At 47.4% G+C, this 19,549-nt stretch overlaps 1 protein-coding gene across 1 annotated transcript; it reads left to right on the top strand.

Moving 5' to 3' along the window:
- The first annotated feature begins 8,705 nt into the window (after positions 1-8,705).
- LOC137301597 (calmodulin-like protein 4) lies at positions 8,706-19,039 on the top strand. The gene is made up of 5 exons (XM_067971148.1): positions 8,706-8,825; positions 8,919-8,949; positions 13,349-13,489; positions 15,327-15,515; positions 17,482-19,039. The coding sequence occupies exons 1-5, from the start codon at positions 8,823-8,825 to the stop codon at positions 17,577-17,579; spliced, it is 462 nt and encodes a 153-aa protein (XP_067827249.1). The 5' UTR covers positions 8,706-8,822; the 3' UTR covers positions 17,580-19,039.
- The last annotated feature ends 510 nt before the right edge of the window (positions 19,040-19,549 follow it).

The following is a 19,549-nucleotide window of genomic DNA, read 5'->3' as shown; positions in this document are numbered from 1 at the left end:
GTCGAGAGATCTTGGGTTGGGGGAGGGGAGCCCTTGATCGAGGTGCTCGTGCACAGTCTGAGCAGCTTTGTCGGGCCAATTTCCTCCATTACAACAGTGTCTGCACTTCAAAAGCACTTCATTGGTTGTAAAGTGCTTTGGGATGTCCTGAGGTCATGAAAGGCAATATATAAATGCAAGTTCTACTTTCAATTACATTTTAGTGTTTTAAAGACTCAAGGAATTTCTGTAAAAATGCAACTGATGCAGTAATGGAATTTTATACGTGTGGAAACAAAGTCCCATGAACAACCATGGTGGCCATCTTGGTTGAACAATTGTCCCTTAAAATAAAACTTAACATTAAAGTATTGGTGCAATGGTGGTTTGTCAAAAGGTTATTGATTTTAAAGATGAATTTTAATCACCGGTAATTAAATAAAAAGGACCAGGGTATCTTTCCATTCTTTGGTGTGTCACTTTATTTCTCATTCATGTGGCGCTCCTCTGTTGTGTCACTCACTGTGTGTTGAGGGCTACCAGCAGAAGCAGAGTCCTGCTCGAAGACCATACTATGAAGAATGTGTAGAAAGAGTCAGCAACTCCAGGGCAGGAAAGGAGAAAATTGGAGGGTGGGGGGGGGTGGAAATAGTATTTGAAACAAGAGAAAATGATCAAATAAAGATTTGAGGATGTCTGTGCGAGGGGACTGTGACGATATAAAGAGGCTGATAAGGTGGGCACAGGAAATCCATATAATTGGGTGTGAGGCCTGCTGTGTGTCTGTTAAAGATTGCACCATATCATGGGGTGAGGAAGATCCCACGGGACTATATTGAAGAAGAGCAGGGGAGTTCTCCCCGGTGTCCTGGCCAACATTTATCCCTCAACCAATATCACTAAAAACAGATTATCTGGTCATTATCACAGCCCTGTTTGTGGGACCTGGCTCTGTGCAAATTGACTGTCGTGTTTCCCTACAGCGACTACACTTCAAAAGTACTTCATTGGCTGTAAAGCGTTTTGGGACATCCTGAGGTTGTGAAAGGCGCTATAGAAATGCAAGTTTGTTCTTAATTAAATATTCCCAGGTTCATACTCAGACAGGTTTCCTCTCATGTTTACCCCTGAATTCCTTGAGTTTCACAAACATTGAATGGTTCTCCACCCTGTTCAGGTTTCTCAGAGAGCTTCTTATGTTTGTTCAATTTCATGCCACACTTGGGATAAAATTACCTCTTAATCTTTAAGGCTGCCTGATGGTCGAGAAGCTCCCACAAGGCTTCACAGAACAGTTTCTATTAAATCTCCAGAACAATCCTCTGACATCCAGTTTCCCAGCTTCAAGTCATTCTTGTCATTCCTTTGTAGTGAACAGAACATCCCATTGTGGGTGTGTTACTGACAGCAGCCATCGATCACTGTGAGGAGGTGGCCAACAGCACTTTGTCCCTCAATGATGATGTCACACTACTGGAGTTGCTTTTTTGTCACTTGTTGATGATGTCATCAACACATCTGCTGGCTCAAATGACATTGAAATGAAAGAGTTCTGTACCTGTTCCAATTACTGTGTGTCAGCTTAGCTTAATGAGTAGCACCCGCACCATTGAGTCTAGTCCCACATCAGAGTGTAGGGCCGAGTTGGATGAAGGCATGGCCACCAATGGTGGGGCAAAGGGAGGGGAGGTTTATGGAGGGTAGAGAATAGGAGGCCGGCCAGGAGAGCATTGGAATAGCCAAGTTTGGAGGTGGCAAAGACATGGGTGAGGATTTCAGGGACAGATAGGCTGATGCAGTGTGGAGGCAATGATGCTATGGAGGGAGAAGTAGGCGGTCTTTGTGATGGAGAGGGTATGGGGTCAGAAGTTCAGCTCAGGGTCAAATATGATGCCAAGGTAACGAGCAGTCTGGTTCAACCTGATGTGGAGATGCCGGTGATGGACTGGTTCAACCTGAGGCAGTGGCCTGGTAGGGGGATGGAATCGGTGGTGAGGGTACAGAGTTTGTGGTATCAGCTGAAGACAATGGCTTCAGTCTTCTCAATGTTTAGCTGGAGGAAATTGTGGCTCATCCAGGACTGGATATCAGACAACCAGACAAAGCAGAAACCCTCAACTCATTTAAAACGTATATGCATGTGTACTTGAAGTGCCGTAACCTCCAGGGCTACGGACCAAGTGCCGGAAAGTGGGATTAAGCTGAATAGCTCTTTTCGACCGGCATGGACACAATGGGCCGAACGGCCTCCTTCTGTGCTGTAACCTTCTATGATTCCATGATGATTCTATGAATCAATCTGACAAACAGGAGGGGTGGAGAGAGGTGGTGGAGAGGTAGAGCTGGATGTTGTCAGCGTACATGTGGAGCCTGACCCAAGGTGATGTCACCAAGGGGCAGCATGCAAATAAGAGAGAGGAGGGGGCCAAGGACAGATCCTTGGGGATCTCCGGAGATAACGGTGATGGGGCGGGAAGAGAAGCCATTGCAAAATATTTTTTGGCTACGATTGGATAGGTAAGAGTGGAACAAATCGAGGGCAGTCCCATTGAGCAGGACGACGAAGGAGAGGTGTCAGAAGATGAAGGTGCTATCGACAGTGTCAAAGGCTGCAGAGAGGTCAAGAAGGATGAGGAGGGATAGTGCACCCTGGTCAAAGAGGACGTCATTTGTGACTTTGATTAGGACTGACTCGGTTCCGTGGCAGGGGCGGAAACCTGATTGGAGAGATTGAAATGTGGAGTTGCGGGAAAGATGGGCACAGATTTGGGAGGTTCAAGGACTTTGGAGAGGAAAGGGAGGTTGGAGATGGGCACTTCCTTGGACAGTACCAAGCCATGGATATGGGCAGGTCCCTGGTTCTGTGTTAACGTTAACCAAGGAATCAGTTGGCTAATATGTTTTGACCTCAGTGCCCTTAGGTCAAGGAAGGGGAATAAAAAAATTAGCTCCTGCTTCTGATCACTATCCAGTGAGCCCTGCTCGAAACTGCATGTGTTTGTATGTCGGAAGACAGGATCGGGTTTGACTGTGACACTGCCCCCTCGTCATGATTGAATAGTCTAGACCGACACATGAAGAATGCCCATTTGGGTGAGGTATTGGGAGGGGAGGGGGAGGTGCAGACAGTGCCTGTGGAACTAGACTCCAACACGAGTCACTGCCGTCAGGGGAGGACAAATGTAAGGAATCTTACAACACCAGGTTATAGTCCAACAATTTTATTTTAAAATCACAAGCTTTCGGAGATTATCCCCTTCGTCAGGTCACCTGATAATCTCCGAAAGCTTGTGATTTTAAAATAAAATTGTTGGACTATAACCTGGTGTTGTAAGATTCCTTACATTTGTCCACCCCAGTCCATCACCAGCATCTCCACTTCAGGGGAGGAAGGAGGAAACTGGGAGAAAAAAACCTTCAAAGAGAAAAAACACAAGATGTCCCTGAGATGGTGAAAAAACGGTGATTAAAACCCTTAGGGGCGAGGATTAAAGTAGAGGTTTGACTTAAACTTAAATCACAAAATACAACCGATTTAATTACCCTCTAAAACATTCAAACTGTGAAGACATCTCAGTATTTACAGCATTGCTCAGACAAGCTACTTGGCAGGTCAAGCTGTTTTTTTATATAGAATAAACTCTTAAATAGATTATGGAAAAGAGAGAAATAAATATTGAGTTGCCTCAGGCCTCATCCTTTGTATTAAAACAAAACGTGACCTACTTTCATTAATCTTCAATTTATTACAGGCTGGTCAGGGATAACATCTGCAACATTACTCTCTCTAAATCGCAGATGTAAATCTACAAATAAATCTGACTCGTGTGCTGGTAAAATCTCAATTCAAGTGCCTTGAATTTATGTCTTGAGATGTTACTAATGACTGAAATTCTTACGTCCGCTCTTTCGATGAAAGTGTTTCCCTTTTTAACCACATTGTTCAAATACCAAAGGAATTTCACACATGTGTTAACAGGCTTGAGATGAATATTGCACAGCATAGTTTCAAGGCAAAAAGTGCTTTAACCGTTATTGTCCCTGTACAAAGGCAAGAAAGTCTCTGAAGGAATTTATCCAGCCCGGTTTCAGATTGAAGAACAACTTAATATAGTGCCTTTAATGTAGGAAAACATCTCAAGGCACTTCACAGAGGAGAGAGGGCGGGGAGGAAGCAAACGCCAAGCCCAATAAGGAGAGATTAGGAGGGGTGACCAAAAACTTGTTCAAAGAGGTTGGTTTGTGGAAGGAATTCCAGAGATTGGGTATCTAGTTGGCTAAAGACATGGCCTCCAATAGTGAGGCAAGGGGAGAGAGGTGCACAAGGGGTCGCAGTCTGGCGAATGTAGAGTTTGCGGAGGGGGTTGTAGGGCTGGAGGAGATTACCGAGATAGGGAGGGGCGAGGCCACGGAGGGATTTGAACACGAGGGTGAGAATTTTAAAATGGAGGCGTTGCCGGACCGGGAGCCAATGTAGGTCAGCGAGCCCGGGGGGTGATGGGTGAACGGGACTTGGTGTGGAATAACATACGAGCAGCAGAGCTTCGGTGAGCAGAGGTTTACAGAGGGGTGGAGTGGGGGTTTTACCTACAGGGCTTCTAGGGGCAGTGGTCCTGACACCCTGCGACCCTGCTACTATTTTAAAGATGAGGCAAGTCCACCTCTGGAGCAACGCAGACGCACGCTGGAGCCCCCCGGAGACAACATAGTGAGAGCAGCAGCGCAAAAAGCTGCTTCCGGACATTGTGTGGGCAGTTCCCTTCAACCTCAGGAGAGTCCATCAGTCAAAAATTAAAATCCATGTTTCCGACTGTTAAGTAACTGCCCGGTCATTTATTTAGCAGCCTTGAAACTGGGTGCAAATGGGGTAGATTCCATTATGTCACTCCATAGGATGGGTAACAGAGGTCTTCCCTCCGGTAGGTAGGGGGGAGAGGCACCACAATTGGCCTCAGTACCATGGACAAGGGAAGGGTAATTCAGCCAGAAGTGCCGAGTGGATAATCCATCTCAGCCTCCTCCCGATATCCCCACCATCACGGAAGCCAGTCTTCGGCCAATTCGATTCACTCCACGTGATATCAAGAAACGGCTGAGTGCACTGGATACAGCAAAGGCTATGGGCCCCGACAACATCCCAGCTGTAGTGCTGAAGACTTGTGCTCCAGAACTAGCTGCGCCTCTAGCCAAGCTGTTCCAGTACAGCTACAACACTGGCATCCACCCGACAATGTGGAAAATTGCCCAAGTATGTCCTGTCCACAAAAAGCAGGACAAATCCAATCCGGCCAATTACCGCCCCATCAGTCTACTCTCAATCATCAGCAAAGTGATGGAAGGTGTCGTCGACAGTGCTATCAAGCGGCACTTACTCACCAATAACCTGCTCACCGATGCTCAGTTTGGGTTCCGCCAGGACCACTCGGCTCCAGACCTCATTACAGCCTTGGTCCAAACATGGACAAAAGAGCTGAATTCCAGAGGTGAGGTGAGAGTGACTGCCCTTGACATCAAGGCAGCATTTGACCGAGTGTGGCACCAAGGAGCCCCAGTAAAATTGAAGTCAATGGGAATCAGGGGGAAAACTGTCCAGTGGCTGGAGTCATACCTAGCACAAAGGAAGATGGTAGTGGTTGTTGGAGGCCAATCATCTCAGCCCCAGGACATTGCTGCAGGAGTTCCTCAGGGCAGTGTCCGAGGCCCAACCATCTTCAGCTGCTTCATCAATGACCTTCCCTCCATCATAAGGTCAGAAATGGGGATGTTCGCTGATGACTGCACAGTGTTCAGTTCCATTCGCAACCCCTCAGATAATGAAGCAGTCCGAGCCCGCATGCAGCAAGACCTGGACAACATCCAGGCTTGGGCTGATAAGTGGCAAGTAACATTCGCGCCAGATAAGTGCCAGGCAATGACCATCTCCAACAAGAGAGAGTCTAACCACCTCCCCTTGATATTCAACGGCATTACCATCGCCGAATCCCCCACCATCAACATCCTGGGGGTCACCATTGACCAGAAACTTAACTGGACCAGCCATATAAATACTGTGGCTACGAGAGCAGATCAGAGGCTGGGTATTCTGCGGCGAGTGACTCACCTCCTGACTCCCCAAAGCCTTTCCACCATCTACAAGGCACAAGTCAGGAGTGTGATGGAATACTCTCCACTTGCCTGGATGAGTGCAGCTCCAACAACACTCAAGAAGCTCGACACCATCCAAGATAAAGCAGCCCGCTTGATTGGCACCCCATCCACCACACTAAACATTCACTCCCTTCACCACCGGCGCACTGTGGCTGCAGTGTGCACCATCCACAGGATGCACTGCAGCAACTCGCCAAGGCTTCTTCGACAGCACCTCCCAAACCCGCGACCTCTACCACCTAGAAGGACAAGGGCAGCAGGCGCATGGGAACAACACCACCTGCACGTTCCCCTCCAAGTCACACACCATCCCGACTTGGAAATATATCGCCGTTCCTTCATTGTCGCTGGGTCAAAATCCTGGAACTCCCTTCCTAACAGCACTGTGGGAGAACCGTCACCACACGGACTGCAGCGGTTCAAGAAGGCGGCTCACCACCACCTTCTCGAGGGCAATTAGGGATGGGCAATAAATGCTGGCCTTGCCAGCGACGCCCACATCCCGTGAACGAATAAAAAAAAAGATCCAACTCATAGTTATTACAAAGGGATCCCTGATAGAAAGTCAGTATCATGATGAGGTTGGGTTGGGTTGGGTTGTGATGCAGAATTCCGGGATGAGGTGGGATTTCCACCCACTGCAAGGACGTGACACCCAACCCTGGTCAACTTTCTGAGGTCCGGGTCATTTTTTTTTTTAGGTAGGCTTCCCCAGTCTCTGCTGGGTACCCACTTGGAGGAGAGGGGAGGAGATCAGCTGCAGCAGGCCTCAGGGTCCGATTTCAGGGTCTGGACACAGGGTCCGGTCTCAGGACCTGGTCTCAGGGCCTGGTCTCAGGATCCGGCCTCAGGGTTCGGCCTCAGGGTCCGGCCTCACGGCCCGGTCTCAGGGTCCGGTCTGAGGGCCCGGTCTGAGGGTCTGACCTCAGCACAGCTTGGCCAGAAGTCTCTAGGGAGCAGAAGGTTGTGGGTTCAAGCCCCACTTCAGAGCCCTAAGCACACAATCCAGCCTGACACTCCAGTACAGTACAGAGGGGGTGCTGCACTGTCAGAGGTGCGATCTTTCAGATGAGTCATTAAACCAAGGCCCTGTCTGCCCTCGCAGGTGGACGTAAAAGATCCCATGGCACTATTTCGAAGAAGAGCAGGGGAGTTCTCCCGGTGACCTGGGTCAATATTTATTCCCCCAACCAACATCATTAAAACAGATGATCTGGTCATTATCTCATTGCTGTTTGTGGGATCTTGCTGTGCGCAAATTGGCTGCTGTGTTTCCTACATTACAACAGTGACTACACTTCAAACGTACTTGATTGACTGTAAAACGCTTTGGGACATCCTGAGGTTGTGAAAGGCGCTATATAAATGCAAGTTCTTTCTTTCCTTTCTCATGCCACCTGAAGGAGTTAGAAATATTGTTTTAATTTAATCCTAGCCTGTGAAACCAATTGCCCTGTGATTAATTTCTTCAGCTCTCCAGCCCCTTAGAAATTAAGTGGGCCTTCCGCTGCCCGCAGCAACGCTGATTGTCAGGGATTAACGGGCCTCCCTTGCTCCCCCCCCCCCTGCTGCTATTACGCAAAAGACAACAAAAACCGTATAACGTATTTCTATCGTTCACAAAGCGTTACAATCCGCCCGAAGCAAGCTCAGCTCAAGCGGAAAATCCAGGCTTCAGTTTCTGGGCTCGCAGACGAGGAGTGGTCGTTTAGAGGAGGGACTGAGGGCTGCTGTAAAATGTGGGACTGCATCAACGAGGGTCAGAGTTCAGGAGAAGAGGGGAGAAACTGGAGGAAAAAATGGATTTAAACATCACAAAGAGAAAGATTGATGTAAGGTGAGTGGCTCTGACCTCACTCACTGTCAAGCTGTAGGAGCACACAAACAATTGACACGTGTGTGTGTGTGTGTGTGTGTATCTGTGTGTGCCATATGTGTGCATGTCATGTGTGTGCATGTGCATCAGTGTGTGTCCGCATGCGTGCATATATCTGTGCTTGTATATCTGCGTGCATTCGCGTGTATCTGTGTATATCTGTGCATGCATGCGTGTGTGTATCTGTGTGAATATGTGTGTATCTGTATAATTGTGTGTATCTGTGTGTGTCTATCTGTGTGTACCTGTATTTGTGTGTGTATTTGTGCATGCGTGTATCTGTGTGTATCTATGTATGTATCTGTGCGTACGTGTGTATCTGTGTGTGTCTGTGCATGCATGTGTGTATCTGTGTGTACCTGTGCGTGCGTGCATGTGTATATCTGTGTGTGTATCTGTGCATGTGTGTGTATGTGTGTATCTATGTGTATCTGTGTGTATTTGTGTGTGTATCTGTGTGTATGTTTGTATTTGTGTGTGCATGTGTATTTGTGTGTGTATGTTTGTATTTGTGTGTGCATGTGTGTATATGTGTGTATATGTGTGTGTGTATGTGTGTATCTGTGCATGTGTGCGTGCATGTGCCAGATGGATTAACAGCTGATAGTTGGAATCTGACCCTGTGGAAAGCCTATTCCTGTAACCATAGCGACCAGGGTATTTATTGCATCCACTGAGCATTATTCATCGAGGATTGGTGGACTTTAGACTATAATCAGATAGATGGAGGGTAAGTCGAGCAGTTCTGACTCACGAAGAGAGAGACACACACATCGTCAAAGAGAAAAAGACGAAAACAGGGAGACAGCAAAAAAAGAACATGGTAAAAAGGAACACCAGGATAATCCCACTGCTTTCGAGATAATTCCTAATGTGGAAAGGCTATGCAATAATTTTCTCTTCCTCCAATTTACAGGCCAAATTTCTCACCCAAGATCAAATCCATGGTGAGTATAACCCTTAATATATGGTAAGTGTGGTTGTTTACTTATTTCTCGAAGGTTTTTGGAGTCCCCACCAGTCCTACGGCCCACCATGTACCCTCTGCACTCCCGGTCTATTGAGTGGGTCCCCGTCTCCCTCCACTCCCCCATCGGTGGCACAGCCTTCAGCCCCCACAGCTCCTCAACTCTGGAACTCTCCTTCCAAACTCCTCCGCCCTCCCCTTCAGAAGCCGAGTCAAAACTCTTTCCTCTTTGACTGCGCCCTCAGCCACACCCCCTAACCTCTCCCCTACTTCCTCCTCACTACGCATCACTCCGAAATGCCTTGGGGGAAACGTTTCATTATCCGAAAGGTGCCGTGTAAATGGAAGTCGTCGGATAGAGGGTCTCGAAACCCATTTGGTTCAATATACAATGCGTTTGTTCTGAATGTAGCGTGCTGCCACAGCTTAATGCAAATGAACCCTAAACCTCTCCAGATGGCACATGGTGTGATATGGAGCCATGCAGACAGCAGGGTGACTGGGTCGAGCTAGCTGCTCTGAGCTGGGGGGGGGGGTGCGGGGGTTGTGCGCCTGATAATGATGCCACAATTGGCTTCACTGCCCCTTGGTCCATGCAAGGTAAAAGTCACTCCCAATCGCCTTACAGTGTGTGGACATTGGGCGAATGGGTTTGGCGAGTGATGCCCTCTATGCTTGGGTATCTGCCAATAATCAGTGACCAGCCTTGCTCACGGCAACTGGCCACTCTGATGAGGTACTGAAGAGAAGCTATTTTATATAGAATGGTATCCCAGCGCAAATCAGCAGAGGAGCATCGTACCAGTTTCAGGCAGGAGAAGACTGTTGGTCCATCGTTATTCCCTTAGTGCATTTCTAATAACCCTGAATCCCAGGAGCATGGGAACATTGAAACAAAACACATGAAAAAGAAATAGTGTTTTTGTAATATTTTGTATCAAATGTAGGACACACACACACACACAATCATAACAATAACTTGCATTTATATAGTGCCCTTAACATAGTAAAATGTCCCAAGAAGCATCACAGCAGTGCAATCAGATAAAAATTGACACCAATCCAAAGAAGGAGATTTTAGGTTAGGTGACCAAAAGCTCGGTCAAAGAGGTAGGTTTTAAGGAGCGTCCTAAAGGAGGAGAGAGAGGTAGAGAGGCGGAGAGGTTTAGGGAGGGAAGTCCAGAGCTTCGGGCCGAGGCAGCTGAAGGCACAGCCGTCAATGGTGGGTCGATTGAAATCGGGAATGCACAAGAGGGCAGAATTGGAGGAAATCAGAGACCTCGGAGGGTTATGGGGCTGGAGGAGGTTACAGAGATAGGGAGGGGCGAGGTCATGGAGGGATTTGAACACAAGGATGAGAATTTCAAATTTGAGGCATTGATGGACCTGGAACCAATGTAGGTCAGTGAGCACAGGAGTGATGGGTGAATGGGACTCAAACGGATATTAACTGTAACAGACAACAAGGATGAGTAATGGCACCTTTGTAGCTCGGTCCCATGTCAAAAAGCTTTGTTTCGCATACTTTGATGGCTGTCAGGATATATTTACTGTTTAACACAGGACACTCGATACACTCTGCCAGGTGCAAGCTTAAAACAGGAGGTGGCCTTTCATATTGAACTAGTCAGCTTACAGTGTCCACTTGGCTCAGTTGGTAGCGCTTCTGAGTCAGATGGTCATGGGTTCGAGCCCCACGTCAGGACTTGAGCACATAATCCAGACTGGGTAAGAATGAGATATTAAACCAAGGAGATTAAAGATCCCACTGCATTTTTGAAGAGCAGGGAGTTCTCCTGAGGTCCTGGTCCACATTTTTCCCTCAACCAACTCCAATAGAGACAGATTAACTGGTCATTCATCTCATTGCTGTTGGTGGGTCACAGAATGGCTGCTGTTTGCCCAATAGAACAACACTCAAGAACACATCAAAAAATAACTCATTCCGTGAAGCAGTTTCAGAAACATTGACACGGTAAAGTGCAGGTGCAATTAAATATACAAGAGAATCAATTTTTTAAAAACACGTTCTAGGAAGATCCCAAGTCTATAGTGAGTTAGCTGATGTCAGCCAGGGCATTATTTAGTGTCCAAAAGGGGAAATGTCCCTGGGTCTGTGTCGAAGATCAGAGGATCACCAGGGCAAGGTGAATATTGGGAAATGGCATGGGTCAGAACACACCCCAGTGAACACACCTGATTTTCCTCCATTTAAATTAATTTCCCAATAATCGCAGCACCCAGATAAATCCGGGCACAGGCCCAGGGAAATATTGCCTACAGTGCCCCCCAACTCCCCCAAATAAATCAGCTGGGGTTCCATTGCTGACTCCAACCAGTGACCCCTGTGCATGTGTGCCGGATATCAGCCTGAGATAGGACTGGGCTCAGCTCTGATCAAGTAGCCAGCTCCAACCTTTCACACGACAATTTTTTTAAAGCGTTTCTCTGCATTCTTCCCTTAGAGAACAGTGTGAAGTGGGGGAAGGATTCGCAGGCTGATTTACAGTCCAACAGGCTGCGGTGTGAATGCTCCTTCCGTTGGCCGTAACCAACTTTACACCAGCCCATTGGACGGGAGGGTTTTGTGGGCTCCCACAATCCACACGAGGTGGGGGAGGGGGTGGTGGGTGGGGAAGGGGTGGTGGGTGGGGGGGTGTTGATGGGTGGGGGGGTGTTGATGGGTGGGGGGGTGTTGATGGGTGGGTGCGGGCGACTGCACCCATAGCCACTGGACCAGAGTATTCCGCGGGATCTCAACCCAGAATTCCAAGCCGGTGCTCCGGTCTCCACTCGCCGGGAGTTTCCGGAGCGAGGGTTCGAACTCTGTACAGGCAGGAATGCTACCACTAAATGCCAAAGCCTTGATCCACATGAAAATTGGTCAGTGGGGAAGGGTCCCAGGGGCTGTTTGGAACTGAGCCCCAGCGAGAGTCAGCACCTTCAGGACAGGAAGAGGAGAGAAGAATTGGGGGAAAAACACACACAATGAAAAGAGGACAATACGTTTATCATATTTCTTATAGACACGCCAACAGAAACAATTAAATCCAAAGACATTTAATAAGGCTGAACAGAGGCAGCTTTGTAGCTCAGTCCCATATCAGGTTGTCTCAGGCTAACCTTTGTTCCACACTCTTTGATGGCTGTCAGAGGTTATTTATTATTGAATACAGGACACTCGATACACCCTGCCAGCTGAGAATTGAGAAGTGGAGGGATGTTAGGGTTAAAGTAAGAATATAATCTTTCACACTCGTAAAAGGCCCTCTCATCACCCAAATACACAAAAGGATTCATTTTTTAAAAATGTGAATCCAGGAGGGCACCCAGTTTGATCCTGGTCCGTGTAGAGTCAGCTGATTTCAGCCAGGGAAAAGGTGCGGGAAGTATAAACGGCCAGTGTCCCCAGCCTGGGGGAGGGGAATGGGAGGATTCTCATCTCTTGCCCCAACTCTAATGCAATCAGCTGGAGTCAACACTTCAGGAGGAGAGGGGAGAAAACCAGAGGGGCAGGGGAAGTTCCGTACAGGTAAAGACTTACCCCAGCATGAAAACCCACCCTTAGAAACCGTTAATCTCAATCCCCAGTATATGCGTACTACATCTGGCACACTGCAGACATCACGCTTCAAAGTGTCTAAAGGTACATTAAAAAAGGAAAAGAAAGCTTGTAATTTCATGCTGGCTTCATCTGACCTGCAATTGTAAATATACAAGCATCTGCCAATCTGCAAAAATTCCCTCACTTGCAGCAATTAAGCTCTAAATGACCCTAGAATTTACAGCAATCAGATTTTGTAGCTTTAAAGTTAAACACAACTTTACCTTAGCAGCAGAATAATACACCTTATTTTACACTCCCTTCACCACCGTTGCACTGTGGCTGCAGTATGTACCATCCACAGGATGCACTGCAGCAACTCGCCAAGGCTTCTTCGACAGCACCTCCCAAACCCCCGACCTCTACCACTTAGAAGGACAAGGGCAGCAGGCACATGGGAACAACACCACCTGCACGTTCCCCTCCAAGTCACACACCATCCCGACTTGGAAATATATCGCCGTTCCTTCATCGTCGCTGGGTGGAAATCCTGGAACTCCCTGCCTAACAGCACTGTGGGAGAACCTTCACCACACGGACTGCAGCGGTTCAAGAAGGCGGCTCACCACCACCTTCTCAAGGACAATTAGGGATGGGCAATAAATGCCGGCCTCGCCAGTGACGCCCACATCCCATGAACGAATTTTTTTTTTAAATGGCATAACGATAATGACTTGCATTTCCGTAACACTCCTCATGTGCAGGGAGACATCTCAGAGCAGTTTACACTGACGCGACCCTATGTGTCATGACATGCCCGATCTGCTTTCCTCAGAATTCAAGGAGTGCTTCTCCCTGTATGACAAGACTCGCAAAGGCAAGATATCCGCTGGAGACCTGATCACAGTGATGCGATGCCTGGGCACCAGACCCACACCGGGAGAGGTGGAGAGACACCTGCTGCATCATAAAATAGGTAACTGCAACTTTTACATAGAATTACATAGAATGTACAGCACAGAAACAGGCTATTCGGCCCACCTGGTCCATGCTGGTGTTTATACTCCACACGAGCCTCCTCCCTTACTTCATATTCCTTTCTCCCTCATGTGTTTATCTCGCATCCCCTTAAATGCATGTAAGCTATTCACCTCGACTACTCCATGTGGTAACGAGTTCCACATTCTGACCACCCTCTGGGTAAAGAAGTTTTTCCTGAATTCCTTATTGGATTTATTAGTGACTATCTTATATTTATGGCCCTTAGTTTTAGATTCCCCACAAGTGGAAACATCTCTACGTCTACCCTATCAAACCCCTTCATAATTTTAAAGACCTCTATCAGGTCACTCCTCAGCCTTCTCTTTTCCAGAGAAAAGAGTCCCAGCCTGTTCAGTCTTTTCTGGTAGTTTATAACCTCTCAGTTCTGGTGTCATCCTTGTAAATCTTTTTTTGCACCTTCTCTGGTGCCTCCATATCCTTTCTGTAATATGGAGACCAGAATAAGTGTGATATAACTTCTCTACTTTATAATTCTATTCCTCTAGAAGTTAACCCGCGCTTTTTTTGGGGGGGGGTTTTATGGCCTTAATCTGAAAATAGGACCAAAAGCAGTAACTGTTGAACTTTGTAAAATGTATGTATTCTGCACAATATTAGACTTCAGGGACACCTCAAGTTTGCTAGACATTTTTTAAATTAGCATATGTTTGAAACTCCCCCAGTGGCTCAATAGGTTAAGGCACTGCCTCCTGTGGTACTGAGTCATACAGGCCAGAAAGTACCAGGTTTAATTCCTGGTCTGGGGTGAGTTAGCCGATCTCAACCAGTTCAGCAATTGAGGCTGCAAAGGCCTTCAGCACCCCCTGGGGGTAAGGAGGTGAAAAATCAGCCAGGGTGCCCTCTCCTGATTCCTGCTGGAAAGTTGCGGTTGTGTCGACTTTGGGTTTGGCTGTGATGCCTCCATTGTAGAATAGTCCATTGACACTTGCCACGTAGGCTCACAGATGGCGAATAGCTACTTGGAAGAGGTAGCCAAAAGCTGCCAGTGCCAGGGAGCTAGACCCTGGTAAAGGCCGCTATTTTCAGAGGGGGGGATGGGACTGAGGGAACAAAAATACAGAACATATGATATAAATCAATGATGGGTCGAGGATGAGTTAGAGATGTACAGCCAGTGAAGTACTTTTGAAGTGTTGTAGTGCAGGAAATGTGGCAGCCAATTTGTGCACAGCAAGATCCCACAAACAGCAATGAGATAATGACCAGGTAATCTGTCTTGGTGATTGATGTTGGTTGAGGGATAAATATTGGCCAGGACACCAGGGAGAACTCCCCTGCTCTTCTTTTGAATAGTGCCATGGGATCATTTACGTCTACCTGAGAGGGCAGGCGGGGCCTTGGTTTAACGTCTCATCTGAAAGACGACACCTCCAACAGTGCAGCACTCCCTCACCTACTGCACTGGGACTGTCAGCCATGATTTTGTGCTCAAGTCTCTTGAGTGGGACTATGAACCCACAAATTTCTGACTCAATCGGCAAGAGTGCGACCCACTGAGCCACAGCTGGTCAGGAGGTCCCAGGTGGACTCTTTGGTGCTGAACTGGGCCAATTTCAGCAGGGGTAGGAGTTGGAATTCTGCTGCTCATCCCCATAAAGCAAGGCCTGCTGGACAGTGCGTGTAGGGAGAAGGGGAAAATAACTTCAAGCATAATAAGATGGAGAGGCTGTAAGGGAAGGTGAGGTAGTTACAGAGCTGGGTGAGAGGCAGCTGCTCACATTCCATCTCACGTCTCTTTTTTTACACACCAGAAAGAAGTGGGGAATTGGATTTCTCGACGTTCCTTGCAATCATTCACCAGCAAACTCAGCAGGAGGATCCACAGAAAGAGATCCTGGAAGCCATGTTGATGACCGACAAGCAGAAAAGAGGCTTCATAACGGCGTCTGAGCTGAGGGCCAAATTAACCCAACTCGGGGAGAAACTGACCAACAAGGAAGGTGAGGAACAATGACAAAAACTGCCTCTTCTTTTTGAAGGAACTTGTATTTCTATAGCATATTTCACGACCTCGGGATGTCACAGCGAACAAAGTACTTTTGGAAGTGTAGTGACTGTTGTAATGTAGGAAACGTGGCAGCCAATTTGCACACAGCAAGATCCCACAAACAGCAATGAGATAAATGACCAGACAATCTGTCTTGGTGATGTTGGTTGAGGGATAAATATTGGCCAGGACAACCTCCCCTGCTCTTCTTCCAAAGTGTCATTGGACCTTTTACATCTACCCAAGAGGGCCGTCGGGGCCTTGGTTTAACATCTCATCCAAAAGACAGCACCTCCAACAGCACAGCACTCTCTTAAGATGGCACTGGGAGTGTTGGTCTGGATTATGTGCTCAAGTCACTGGAGTGGGACTTGAACCCACAACCTCCAACTCAGAGGCAAGAGTGCTAACCGCTGAGCCATAACTGACACCCTATCCACTCCTAATGCCACCAGTAGCTGGTTCCACGGAGGCCAGGAGTCTTCTGCTACCTCGTCCCTGTCCCCTCTCCTACATTCCTGAAACAATGGCCACTTGAGCAAGAAAACAGAGGACATCAATGGACCATCCATAGAATCATAGAAAGTTACGGCACAGAAGGAGGCGATTTGGCCCATCGTGTCCGTGCCGGCTGAAAAAGAGCTATCCAGCTTAATCCCGCTTTCCAGCACTTGGTCCGTAGCCCTGTAGGTCTCGGTACTTCAGGTGCACATCCAAGTACACTTTAAACGAGTTGAGGGTTTCTGTCTCTACCACCCTTTCAGGCAGTGAGTTCCAGACCCCTACCACCCTCAGGGTGAAAACATTTTTCCTCAGCTCCCCTCTAAATCCTTCTACCAATTACTTTAAATCTATGCCCCCTGGTCACTGACCCCTCTGCTAAGCGAAATAGGTCCTCCCTATCCACTCTATCTAGTCCCGTCATAATTTTATACCTCAATTAAATTTCCCCTCGGCCTCCTTTGTTCCAAAGAAAACAACCTCAGCCTATCCAATCTTTTCTCACAGCTTAAATTCTCCAGCCCTGGCAACATCCTTGTAAATCTCCTCTGTATCCTCTCTAGTACAATCACATCTTTCCTGTAATGTGGTGACCAGAACTGTACATAGTACTCAAGCTGTGGCCTAACCAATGTTTTATACAGTTCTAGCATAACCTCCCTGCTCTTATATTCTATGCCTCAGCTAATAAAGGAAAGTATCCCATATGCCTTTTTAACCATCTTATCCACCTGTCCTGCTACCTTCAGGGATCTGTGGACGTGCACTCCAAGGTCCCTCTGTTCCTCTACACCTCTCAGTATCCTCCCATTTATTTTGTACTTCCTTACTTTGTTTGCACCTCCCAAATGCATTACCTCACACTTCTCTGGATTGAATTCCATTTGCCACTTTTCTGCCCACCTGACCAGTCCATTGATATCTTCCTGCAGGCTACAGCTTTCCTCCTCACTATCAAGCACACGGCCAATTTTTGTATCATCTGCAAACTTCTTGATCAAGCCCCCCACTTTCAAGTCCAAATCATCAATATATACCACAAAAAGCAAGGGGCCCAGTTCTGAGCCTTGCGGAATCCCACTGGAAACAGCCTTACAGGGGAAAAACACTTGTCAACCATCACCCTTTGCTTCCTGCCATTGAGCCAATTTCGGATCCAATTTGCCACTTTCCCTTGGATGCCATGGGCTTGTACTTTTTTGACCAGTGCCTTTGGCACCACATTCCAACAGGAGTCAATGCCTTCGGGAGAGGAGGAGAAAACTGGGGGGGGGAGAAAACATTGGTCTCAATAAATCAACCAAAACAGATATGCATTTTGATAAGTGGAATTGATTATATTTCACACAGTGATAGAAACAAAGATTAGAATTAGAAAATATAAATGTTGAACTAAATTGTGCAAATCAATTTTACAGTTGACGACCTCCTAAGAGAAGCAAATATTTCCCCGAACGGCATTGTGAAATATGAAGACTTCATCCAGATCATCACTCTGCCTCCAACAGATTACTGAGCTTCCTCAGAACAATGCGTTGGGTATCCTAACACCTCAGCTCAGCCTCCAGACGTCAATCCACCTAAATTATTCACTCATTGATCCAACTGCTACCAGTTGCCATCACAAGATGTCAAGATAAATACAGCTGATGTAGGTCATTTGGCCCCTTAGCTCATCCACCTAGAAAGAACTATGGTCTCCTCCCCATCAGTCTCTTAAATAACTTCAAGGCTCTCTCCCTCTCTGCTACTCTTCCATTTCAAGTGTTGGTTATTTTTTGTGTGAAGGAGGATGTCCTGACATTAATCCTAAATTTGCCTGACTCCAGTTGGCATCTGTGCAAGTGTTGGTCCTCCTGACATGGTTTACCATGAAGTAGTGGTCTCGGGATTTTGCTTTACTGTACCATCTATTATCTTCGATACTTCTATAGAGTCCCCTCTCAGTCACCTCCTATTAAAGCAGAGATGCTTAACTTTTTAAACAACAACAACTTGCATTTATAGTAGTTATACGTCCCAAGGCCCTTCACAGGATCATTGTTAAAACAAAATTTGACACCGAGCCACATAAGGAGATATTAGGGCAGGTGACCTAATGCTCGGTCAAAGAGGTAGGTTTTAAGGAGCATCTTAAGCAGGAGAGAGAGGTAGAGAGACGGAGAGGTTTAGGGTGGGAATTCCAGAGCTTAGGGCCCAGGCAGCTGTCGGCACGGCCGCCACATAGAATTTTAGAGCTCAGAAACAGGCCATTTGGCCCAACTGGTCTATGCCATTGTCCACATGAGCCTCCTCCCAACTTATTTCATCTCATCCTTATGGTGTCTTGTTGACTATTTACTGTCAGTGAGCACATGGTCTGGACTGCCAGCTGTCAGTGTCCATTGAGAAACGACATGGTTTGTCAACCCAAATCTGTGGCAGTGATCTTTGTAGCCAAAACTCACCGCGGATTCCCAGAGCTCACCGCGGATTCCCAGAGCTCACCGCGGAGTCCCAGAGCTCACCGCGGAGTCCCAGAGCTCACCGCGGAGTCCCAGAGCTCACCGCGGAGTCCCAGAGCTCACCGCTGATTCTCAGAGCTTGGGGATTCACGGTGAGCCTGTAGAATGGTTCCGCGGGATGAGTCAGCTCATTGAGAAAAGGAGGGGAGAAAATCAGGGGACCAGAATCTAAAGCACAAGGTAATCCCAGAGACTGGGTGAACATGGGGTCCCACTGATGAGTCTCAGCCTTTTACAATATTCCACATCACAAATGATCACACGTAAAACATTCCACCCATGGGGGATGGGATTCTTCAAACTAACATTGGCTGAGAAAGTTCGACCTTTCAATTCCACTTTCTGCAATAGCCTCATTGACACCAACGCACTCCATGTTCAAAACTTTATATATAAACAGGCTCACTATGTCCTGTGTCATTGTACCCAAAATACCTTAAAAATTAAAAAAATCCATTAAAAAAACGCAATTTGTTTGAAGTGCATTCATCATTAAAACTGAACTCAGTGGCAGTAATCTGTTCTGGACTCCTAAGGACTGGGTATGAAAGATCTCACACCCTGCCCTTGCTAAAAGGAGCATTTACTTGGTGAGGTGGGGGGAGATATTTTAATACTCTCAATATCCAACATCCCTCAGTTTGTTCACATTATTTGTAAATGTTCCCCCAGCTCCCCGGCAGCTTCAGTCACTCGGAGCTGAGTCACGTCGATCGGCGAGATCCCAGGGCCCCCGCTCTGATCTGTGTTGACTCAGCTGATCTCCTCCAAGAAGCTTCAATCAGTATGAAGGCGAGGAAAAACAAAAAAACCTGGTGCCCGTCACTATCCTGCTGGGTTGGTGTCAATGCCAGGAAAGGATGTGATTCCCCCTATAGTCGGATAGTCTGCCCACAGCCACACATGAGCATTGGCCATCTGGACAAGGTATCAGTGGGCTGATGTTGCTGCAATCACTAAACCATATCCCCAGGGCGCGTGA

This window comes from Heptranchias perlo, chromosome 34, assembly GCF_035084215.1.
Source record: "Heptranchias perlo isolate sHepPer1 chromosome 34, sHepPer1.hap1, whole genome shotgun sequence".
In the NCBI taxonomy this organism is placed as follows: domain Eukaryota; kingdom Metazoa; phylum Chordata; class Chondrichthyes; order Hexanchiformes; family Hexanchidae; genus Heptranchias; species Heptranchias perlo.
This window is presented reverse-complemented; position numbering and strand designations above follow the sequence as displayed.

What these genes read in the sequence shown, in the direction of transcription:
- LOC137301597 (XM_067971148.1), top strand. An exon ending in CACCCAAGATCAAATCCATG is followed by an intron (nt 8,950 to 13,348) that starts GTGAGTATAACC and finishes TGCTTTCCTCAG; the next exon opens with AATTCAAGGAGTGCTTCTCC. An exon ending in GAAACTGACCAACAAGGAAG is followed by an intron (nt 15,516 to 17,481) that starts GTGAGGAACAAT and finishes TCAATTTTACAG; the next exon opens with TTGACGACCTCCTAAGAGAA.